A 10,798-nucleotide genomic window follows, 5' to 3' on the forward strand; every position below is an offset into this window, starting at 1 on the left:
ACGGTCTGATGGCCTTAAAAAGAAATCTGAAATTTATTCTTTTCTGCCAATCCAAATGTTCTGAAAGAAAGAGCCGTACTCAACTGGTTGGTTTTTCAGGTTTATGGTGCCTTATATCACCCAATGCATGAGGATTCCCTGTGAATGAGAAAACTGCTTCAGAGGAAAGTAGAATGTTTCTCCATCACCTGCTAGGAAGACACACACACTGAGGCCTTTATCTTTACAGCAACATTATCAAAGTTCTTCAAGAAAATATTCAAAGCCTCTGCCTTGACATGAAAAATAAGGGGGAAATACTCAGTTCTAGAAGGAGAACCCTCCAAAATAAAATGTAAAAAATGTATCACACTGGCTTCACTTAGGTCAAGGTTTTGATACTTTGGATCTGAAAAAAAAAAAAAAAAATTAAACAATCACACATTTTCGTTTAAGGACAAGGAACAAAAATTAAATTTAAGCACTTTGTAAAAAGTCCCCCGCCCCCCCCCCCCACCATTGCAAAGGTTTTTGAAGAGACACAAGTTGCCATGTTTTCTTAAGGTCTTCTTAAAAGACCTTAAGACCTTCTTACCATTGTAGAACACAAGTGCAATTAAAACTATGTTAGCAAAATACAAGGAAAAAAATTGGAAACTAGCAGCTGTAATAATTTTAAAGAGGTGAACTTATACTGAAACACAGCAGTTACACTATTCTGGAAGTAGAGATTACTGCTCTTCCTCGAGCAAAAAAATGTGCTTGTTTTGTACTAGTCTCCCCAAATCTCTTCTCCTTGGATGCAGGATACTCCCCTACCTACAAGCAGTCCTGAGGGTTAAAGATTATTTCCAAACACGTCTGCTCCTTAACCCCTTGTCTCCAGTGCTAAAAAACTAGAAGACGTAGGGAGCACACACCTTTAATTAACAAACGTTTGGACGTGAAGATGGGTTTTGTTAGTTAATGGCAAGAGTTAACCCTCCAAGTAAACAGGAAATTGCGCTACTTAGCAAGAGGCAGGTTCCAAACCAAGTCCTAATGGGCCTTTTTCCTCCATGCATACAGGCCTCAGGAATACAGCTGTGTCCGATGCATATAAAACGTATAAATCTCCCCTAGCTGAATGCGTGCTTCTCACTGAACCGGGGTGGGGGGTGGGGCTGGATTTCCTGTCGGTCCTCAGGGATCCCACTTCTCCAGGTCCTCCCTATTACTGCATTTCTCTCACATTAAGAACCCACAGAATGGGCATGGCACAAAATGGAGATCTTCTAGCACCGGGTGAACCTTTCTGCTTCGGAGGAAAAAATTTATACAACTTCTCCATTTCGAAATTAGCGATGGCTTCCTCCTCCACAATATATCGATCATTTAAAAGGCTTATTTGTTCTTGATCCGTGTAAAGCGATTCTAGCCACGGCTGGATAGTTAACTGTGGGGCCGGGGAAGGAGAAAGCAGTTTTAGGAACAGGAGGTTAAAACGCAGATCAGCCGGCCAGTTTTCATCTGTAAAGAACCCTCTCCGTGCTGCCCCTTCCCCCCTCTTTTTAAAATTTCAAGACAAAGGGCATTTATTTAAATGTGGTAAACTCTGAAAATTCCTAGAAAGCATGTAGAGTTGACACATACTCATTTCAGGGTCAGAGCTGGCCAAATCTGGCCAAGAGGAACTTGGTATTCCTCAGGAAGATAGCATTGAACAGGCTGCCCTTGGAGAAGTTACTGTTTCAGAGCTAAAGCAGATGGGAGAGCATCCACCCGGGACGAGGGCCCTCCCAATCTCGGGCTCTGGGCATAGAATAATGACAAAAGTCGAGATTTAGGGTTCAGTTCCAGCTGATTTTATTTCCTTCTCAAAAAAAGTTATTTACAGAAGGTATATATCAACAATCTGACAGGCAGTGAACTTGACATGATTAGCTGGCATGATTTTTTCTTTTTTCTTTTTTTTCCCCCAAACATTTTTTTTGTTTTTTTGTTTTTTTGTTTTTTTGTGGCCTTGAATTTTAAGACAAATATTCTACACGGCATATTGCACAGGATGGATGGCAAAAAAAAGTTTAAAAACAAAAACCCTTAACGGAACTGCCTTAGAAAGGCAGACGTCCTAGTGCCTGTCATGTTATATTAAACATACATACACACAATCTTTTTGCTTATTATAATACAGACTTAAATGTACAAAGATGTTTTCCACTTTTTTCAATCTTTAAACACAACAGCTATAAACCTGAACACATATGCTATCATCATGCCATAAGACTAAAACAATTATATTTAGCGACAAGTAGAAAGGATTAAATAGTCAAATACAAGAATGAAAAACGCAGTACATAGTGTCGCGAACTCAAATCGGCATTTAGATAGATCCAGTGGTTTAAACGGCACGTTTTTGCTTATAAAAAAAGTGCAAAAAAGATGTGGTTTACAAGTTAAAGCTACAGGATCCCTTTTTGCTGTAAATGCACCAGTTTTAAAGCCTCTGGACAGAACGGTATTTTATTTAAAAAATTTGTCTTTTCTTAAAAGCCTAACAGTGTTTGGCTAATTCTCCTCCCCTTTTTGTAAGACTGGGGTCGAAGGGTGGACACTGGTGGCAGGTTAAGGGATACTGTCACTTTAAGAAGCCTGCAGATTGAAGTGTAAACATGGAGAAATTAGGGGCTGATTTTTTAAACTGTGTGAGATATTAACCAGCCGCCCTATTATAAAATCAGGAAATCCAAACAGCGATTTACACCGATTAACACCCCCTTTATATATTTTTTACAAAAATACACTGAGAAAATAATCAAACGTTTTCATCTCTCTTGTCTTTTTTTGTTTTTTAAAAGTGTCAAAAGTCTACATTTAAATATAAAAAATTAAAAGTTAAAACTCTAGCCCTTCAGTGAAGGAGACGTAAAATGGCGTGGGTATCAACAAACTACCAAAAAAAAAAAAAAAAAAATAATAAAATAAAATAAAGAAAAAGAACAAAAGAAAAAAAAAGGAAGGAAGAAATAAAGGAAGTCAAAAAAGAAAGAAAAGAAAGTAAACCAAAGATTAAAGTAAAAAAGGGACAAAATAAGAAAAAAAAATGTTTGGCCAGTATAAATACGTCCACATATAAAATGGCATCTGATTACATTTACAAGGAAAAAAAAATACGAGGATGAAGCATCGGTGAGGGAAAAAAACACGTCTTCTCATTTACACCTATAAGGAATAAACACATACACACTGAGAAAAAATTTGGTCCTGAATTGTTTTTTTTTTTTCTTAAAGTCCAGCACAGATTTGAGTTGCGTTTGAATCCTTTAAAGAGTTAAGAATGAAAAAAAGCTGGTGATAATTTTGTTGTAGGAATCAAACATAGCGCCATCTATCTGCTTTTTATATTATCCTACACTATTTTAAAAACTGCTCAACAGTCTTATACAGAAATCTTTAAAAGATAGACAGGATAACATGCTATATTAACCCCACCAGTGAAATAATCCAACACCATCACGATTCCGATTTTAAGAGAAGAAAAAAACCTCTTTTTTCCCCCCCCGCCCGAAACCACTCGCCCCTGCACGGCCCCCGGCACCACATCAAACAGTCCGCTCTCCTGCACGCCCGCGGGCCGCGGAGTCTCACCTCACTGATTTCGGGGGTGCGGGGGCCGCCAGGACGCGCCACCTGCCCCCGAACGTGCAAATCCGTCCTAGTTCCTCCGCGGCCCCCCCTGCGCCCCGCCCCGCGCCCCTCGCCGGGCTCCCCACGGGGCTCTCCGGGCACTCGGCATCTCCTCCTCCGGCTCCGAGGGTGGGGGGCGGTGGGGTGCAAGGGAAAAAAAAAATAGAAAAAAAAAAAAAAAAGGAAGGAAGAGGAAAGGAAGGGAAAAAGTAAGAAAAACCCAACAAAACGGGAATCCGCCAGCGTGGAGTCTCTCTGTCCCGGCGCTCGAGCCTACACCCCCCCCCCCAAAATCTGCCGTCCGTCCAATTCCACGCCCGGAGCTTTCTGTCTTCTTGGGGGGGAGGGGATGGCGGGGGCTGCTGAGAACTCAATCCCCAGGGGCGCGTTGGGTTTCTTTCTTTTCTTTCTTTTTTTTTCCCCCTCCTCTCTTGACCAAGAAATGAGATAAAATAAAACAAAAACAGCAAGGGGGAGGGCGATGAAAAAAGGGACGAGATTCCTTCAGTCTCTAGAAAAAACTACCAAGTCGGCTTCTTGCTGGGGGTGCAGCAGACAAGTCCGGAAGCTCGTTGGAATGGGGGGGGGGGTCTCTTCGGGCAGAGGGGAGGAAACTCCAAGTAGCTTTTTTTGCCATCAACAACAACATCAAGAACAACAATAAAAGGTCGCCCCTCGTCTCCCCGCCGCCTCCTCCGCGTCCCCGCGGCCGGGGAGGTGGGGGATGGGAGCGCGGGTCCCCAAAACACCGCCGCGCTCCTCGCAAGCCGGCCCCACTCACATTTTTTTTCCTTTTCTTTTTTTTTTTTTTCCTCTTTTCTCTTCCAACTCTTTCTCTGTCTTTTCTCTCTTCTTCTTCTTCGTCTAAATCTTCTTCTTTTTTTTCTTCTTCCCTCTCTTGCCCCCGGCCCTCTTCTCCCAGCCCGCGCGCGCGCCCGTCAGTAGGTGAAGACCAGGTTGGAGATGCTGGACTCGAGCCAGTCTCCCGAGATCATCTCGCTCACCTCGGGCGTGCAGTAGTCCGGGAACTCGAAGTGCGAGCCGGAGCCGGGCTCCAAGTTAAAATCCAGGTCCCGGTCCAGCGCCGACGACGAGCTGAAGCTGCCCAGGGACATGCTCTCAAAGTTTGAGCTGGGGTTCAGGTCGAGCAGGTCGTCTTCGAACTCGTCGTCGGAGGACGAGGAGCCCGACGACGAGGACGAGGACGAGTGGGACGAGGCCGACGAGGACGCGTGCGAGGGCGCGCTGGACGGCGCGGGCGAGGCGGCGCGCAGGCTGGCGTAACTGCGGTGGTCGGCGGGCGAGCGGCCGGCGGCGGGCGACGAGGCGGCGCTGCTGCGGCCGCTCAGGCTCGGCCCGTCGGGCGAGCAGCCCGCGCCGCCCTCCTCGTACAGGCCCAGGGGGTCGCTGGGGTCGGCGCCCGCGCCCACGCCACCCGCGGGCGAGGAGGACGCGCCCAGGCCGCCGAACAGGTAGACGCGTTTCACCTTCTTGTCGGCCAGGGGTTTGCCTGGGGCCGCGAGGCCGGCCGAGGAGGCGGAGGCGGCCGCGGAGACCGAGCCCGCCGCCGCCGCCGCCGCCGCCGCCGCGCTGGGAGTCCGCGCCTTGTACAGCGAGTGGTGGTCGGCGGCGGCGCCCAGGGGCAGTAGGGCCTGCTCGGCCGCGAAGGAGGGCGCGGCGCCCGCGGCCGCCGCCTTCCCGCCGCCGCCCGCCAGGATGAGCTTGGCGTGCGGTTTGCTGACCCCGCCGCCCGCGCCGCCCGCCACTTTGGAGCCGCAGCTCTTTTTCTGCGCGGGTTTGGAGTTGGCGCCGCCGCCGCCCGCGCCGCCGCCCCCCGCGTTGCCGCTCCCGCCCCCGCCGCCGCCCCCGTGGCCGCCCCCGCCACCGACCTTGTCGCCCTTCTCCCCCGGCTTGGAGGAGGCGGCGGCCGAGGCGCCGGAGCTGGCGTTCCCGGACTTCACCTTCTTCCTGGGCCGGTACTTGTAGTCGGGGTAGTCAGCCATGTGCTTGAGGCGCAGCCGCTCCGCCTCCCGGATGAAGGGGATCTTGTCGCTGTCTTTGAGCAGCTTCCAGCGTTTGCCCAGCCGCTTGGAGATCTCGGCGTTGTGCATGTCGGGCGACTGCTCCATGATCTTGCGCCGCTCGATCTGCGACCACACCATGAAGGCGTTCATGGGCCGCTTGATGTGGCCGCTCGGCGTCTTGCACCAGCTCGGGTCGTCGGCCTTGCCGCCCGTGGACGCGGTGGAGCCGGGCGTGGGGGAGGAGGCGATGCCCAGCTCCAGGCCGGCGCCCGAGTCCGAGCTCTCGCCGGCCAGCAGCGCTTCCGTGTTCTCGGCGTTGTTGGTTTGCTGCACCATGGCCCCGGCTCGGCGGGCGCCCACGCGCGCTCACACCCTCGCGGCGGCCGCCGCGGCGCGATCGCCGGGCCCTCCCGGCTCCCCGGGCCAAGCACACGCCGAGCGGGAGGACGCGCGCGGCGGCCGTGCGGGCCCCTCCACTACTCGCCGGGGCGGTGCTGGGCGCAGGGAGAAAAGTCTCCAAAGGGTGCGGGCAAGGAGCGCTCTGCCTCTTGCAGAGCAGTTATAGTTCCCAGGCTGGAGAGTCTCCTCTCCCTCCCTCTGCTGCTCGCTCTCGCTCGCTCTCTCACCGCGCCGCAGTTTGCTCTGTCTCTCGGCTCTGAGTCTGGAGACCGTGCTAAAGTGGAGAGGAGTTTCTTGAATGCTGGCTGCTGAAGCTTCCAGTGCAAGTTTCTCGCCGCCTCCCAGGCAAGTCTTTTTTTTTTTTTTTTTTTTTTTTTTTTCCTTCCCCTGAAGCAGTTGGTTCCAGTTCACGAGCGCTCTCAGGAGCTCAGGAAAGCGACATAGTCTCTATCACTTAGTCCCTTCCCTACCATGCAAAGCAAAAAAGGCTCTGGCTCCAGGACTCTCTGTGGGCGGAATCGGCACTAAGGAGTTTGTGCAATTATTTTGTTGCAAGGTAGGAAGCCAAAAAGCCTTCGTGCAACAGACTGGCATGAATAAATGTATGTCTCCCCCTCCCTTCTGCAAGAAGGGAGCTGGTAATGGCAGAGTTCCTCTAATGCAGACTCTTCAAGAGCGTGCAAGAACTAGAGACCCCGGAGCGAAACAGGCCTCTTCCCCTCACACAGTTTCTCTTGCTGCAGCTTAGAGCAGACCCCAATTCCGCCTCGCGCCTCTTTATCCTTTCACAGTCTTAGCCGCGGCCAATCAGCCGCTGTAACCAACGCTTCCTCGTGCCAAGCCCCTCCCCCGGCCTTCCCATTGGCTTGGAACCCGATGCAATAATAATCTCCGCGTGCAATGAGAAGCTCCAAATCTGACCTCATTCCAATTTACAGAGCAAACTTTTTAAAAGGGCTAGAAGTACAGCTGAGATTTCTGCTGCCTTTTTTTCCTTTTGCTGTGTGTGTGTGCGTGTGTGTGTGTGTGCGCGCGCGCGCGTGTGGTGTGTAAAGAGGATGTTAATGCATGAAATTATTAAGGGGAGAGACGGAAATGTATTCTAACCATTATGTTAGATAACAAGGGGCTTGGAAGTTGGGGGGAGGGTAAGGGTGAAATACTGTAAATGGAAGCTTTCTGCTTAAAAGCCAAGTGATTATTTTTATTAGTTCTTTTCAGTACTGGAATAAAGAATCAGCCTCGAGTGCAAAATCTGTTCCTCGGATCCTTCATAAAGCCAAGGATGTAAAAGGGGGAAGGAAAGCCACAACAATAAATCAATGGCTATTGAAAACCATTAAGAAAGTGGTACCTAGACACCTGTCATCACAATTATTTTAACAGCTCTAGGTACAGCACAGATGTTGATGTATTGTGTAAATCCCTTCAGAGCAATTTTTGTGCTGTTTGTGGAAGGCAGAGAAGAGGAATTTTTGCAATAATTGCTTGCTCTCTTAACCAAACAGGGGTTAACTATGCTTATTTAATGATTTAAACTCCCCTATAAATCCTGGATAGCCCAAACAGAGGAGCTTTCCGTTGGAACACATTACACAGTGTTGCCTACTTAACTCAAGGGGAGAATTTCCATAGAGTTTCGTATAGGATGGTAACATGGAATAAAGGGTTGGGGTCATTTTTACTTTCTAAATATTTGTTTTCCCATTTTCAAAATTAAAGATTTCTGCGCTCTCTTTCTCCCCGCCCCTTCTTACTCCTTTCCTTTCTATATATTTTCTCCTATATATTCCTCCTATGCTACTTGAATCAAACTGAGCTAAAAGGCCAAGGCGAAGGGAAAGACGGCTGTGGTGTGACTGGTAGCAAGAGACACCGGCGCCTCTGGATTCATGTTAGACCTAGATGCTAGTCCTTCTTACTGGGTTTGTACTCTGCAGAGATGCTTGAGTCTCAGTTCTCCTCATCTGTGATATGGGAACACTAAGAGATACTTTATGGAGGGTTGTTGTGAGGGTTCAGTGAGTTTGATGTGTTGTAAACCCTCCATGAATGCTATTATCTTTCTCTTGGTAATTCAGATGCCAGAGACACTCCTTCTAGTAGAATCAGCATATTGTTCATGAGCCTCAAGTTGAGGATGGTCACTGATTTTTTTTTTTTTAAGTAAGCTCCACACCCAACATGGGGTTTGAACTCAGGTACTTGAGATCAAGAGTAGTATGCTCTACCGACTGAGCCATTTAAGAAGTAATCGCAGATCATGTTATATGCGCCATACAAGGACAACAGTGGCAAGCCTGTGGTCTTCAAGATTTTAGACAAAAGGAACTCTGGGGAAGAGTATTGTGGAGAATTTGCCAGGTAATCAGAATACATGTTTATTTGGCCACAAAAATTACCTCTATTCCACTGTGTGAAAATTAGAGTTCTAGTAAAAATTGGTCTTTATTAATGCCATAATAGTCAACTGTTTTTCTACAGGCCAGAGATAGGTGGTTAGGTAAGGGCCAACCCGACATAATTAAGTGAGCTTTTGATTCAGATCAGACTAGTGCTAGGCAGCAGGTTTCTATTCATCTTGTCAAACTTTTAAAGTATGTAGGCTGGCCAGAGGCCCAGGTTGTCAAATTTAGAATTTTACTGAAAAGAACACCCTTTGGAGACATCTGGGACTGGATCTGTAAGGATCAACCACAAGCAAGAATGTTTTTGCGAGTTAAGGCAAATAATTTTTGACCAATAACTACCCAACTTAGATACTTTTCCTTTAGAGTGGGGGAACAAATCTTAAACAAACAAGCAGAAACCCACAGGTAACTTTTTTTGCATGTAACAAAGTTGGGTGTGTCCTCATGCATTTTATTTTCTTGGGTGTGCACACCAGGATGCCGGAACAGTCTTAAACTCTGATGGAGAAGTTACTCTAAAGGGTCTGTTCTTTATAAAGTCAGTATCTTCACTAGGATAATAAAAGAATAAATACTTATTAATAAAATAAATATTTACTTTGGAATTTGTACCAACTCATGATTTGAGTGTGTAGCTAGTTTGTGATGTCAGTCAAGGTGACCATCAGTGTAACTGAGTACATTTTTAGAACCAGCTTTGCTTCTTCCATCACTGAAGATGATGGGGGAAAGTGGGATTTCATCAAAGAAGTCCTAGTAATTTTGTTTATGCTTAAAACACACAAGTTATTTATTTATTTTAAGATTTTTATTTTCAAGTAATCTTTACACGCAGTGTGGGGCTCGAACTCACAACGTCAAGATCAAGAGAATTTTGCAGGCTCTACAGACTGAGCCAGCCAGGAGCCCTGCACACAGTTTTTCTTTTTTCTTTCTTTTTTTTTTTTTTTAAGTAGATATGAAAAAAATAACCACTGGCCTATTTCTATTGTGAAATGTATTTTCTGTATTTTAACAAATCCAGTAGATTTTAAGACACACCATTGTTACATGCGGCTAAGGAAGGAAAACTGCCAGTGAGACATTGAGATGCCCCTGGTTGTAAGACCTTTCCTTATGCCAGAGATGTTGAACATGAAGAGGACAGGTGCTTAGAACTGAAGAAATATGGTATTAGTAATTTTCCCTGGCTTTATGATTATAGTATGTATGAATGCTTGGGCTCTTAAAGCAGGTTTGTTCTTCTATGTGAGTATTTCTTCTCAAATGTAAGAAAACATCTGACAAATGGCTTATATTAAAGTCCATCTTTCTCAGCAACTCAGCAACCATACGCATGCTGGAATGTATTTGGCCTCTGAATACCAAGTAATGAGAAAAGATTTCTCTGTTCTCATTACCTAACTTCATACGCTTTGTAACCAGTTCTTTGTTACTGACATTTTTTTCCCCAAATACCAGATATTTGGTGGCCCCTAAATCAGTACTCACTGTTCCCTCTGCTGGCTTTGCAGTACATGAAGTAATTCTTAATGTTACTCTTTAAGCCATATTAACAGCAAACCAAGATAATTTTGCAAAAAAAAAAAAAAATCCTGTTTTAGAATAATAAACTAATTGTCTTTATTGGCCCTGATGTTAGACATTTCAAATTTTGAATGAAGGTAAATTATCTTATTTTCCATTAAATAATGGAATTGTTTGGGGTGTAATATCTCTTAATTCATTTCTTCTGCTCTCACACACCTGTATGACATGAACTCTCACATCCATATAATGGTATGGGGTATAGATGGAAATAGGATTCTATCGCACTGCTTAATATATTCCTATAGCATTGGGTGGGGGTACTGAAGGGAAATTAGTTTAACAAATCTCCTGGATTTGCACTGATTTGCAAGATTTTGCCTTGGCTTGGCTATAGAAACCATGATTGTGGGAGCTGGTCTAACCTGACAAGTATTCAGTTCAAATGAAATGGAGGGGGTAGGGAGCCTCCCCCCTCCCCCGTCTTTGTTACTTTAGCAGGCTGGGAAGCAGCCCTGGGAAATTCGATGTCATTGGACTTTGTCAACTGAAAGGCCCAGGGTTTTCAGTTCCACACTTGAGGGAAAAGAACCCTCCAACGGAGGCTGATTTACTTCTCAATCAAGTAGGCAAATACAACTTCCACTTCAACCTTTTTGGGCTCATGAAATTTTATTAGAACTGGACTTCCCTTTCAGGGTTTGTATTGAAAAATAACATATGGAAGTGACTCTTATTTACAAAATACCAAAATAAGGAGGCTGGGGCAAAATGAAATCCATGATTTATTTT

At 46.3% G+C, this 10,798-nt stretch overlaps 1 protein-coding gene across 1 annotated transcript; it reads right to left on the reverse strand.

Moving 5' to 3' along the window:
• Positions 1 to 4,495: 4,495 nt before the first annotated feature.
• Positions 4,496 to 6,832, reverse strand: LOC111138631 (SRY-box 4). Its single transcript, XM_022490662.1, has one exon. The coding sequence runs from the start codon at positions 6,003 to 6,005 to the stop codon at positions 4,584 to 4,586; it is 1,422 nt and encodes a 473-aa protein (XP_022346370.1). The 5' UTR covers positions 6,006 to 6,832; the 3' UTR covers positions 4,496 to 4,583.
• Positions 6,833 to 10,798: the final 3,966 nt, after the last annotated feature.

The sequence above is a fragment of the Enhydra lutris genome, unplaced genomic scaffold (genome assembly GCF_002288905.1).
Source record: "Enhydra lutris kenyoni isolate GAN:26980312 unplaced genomic scaffold, ASM228890v2 scaffoldscaffold93, whole genome shotgun sequence".
NCBI lineage: Eukaryota > Metazoa > Chordata > Mammalia > Carnivora > Mustelidae > Enhydra > Enhydra lutris.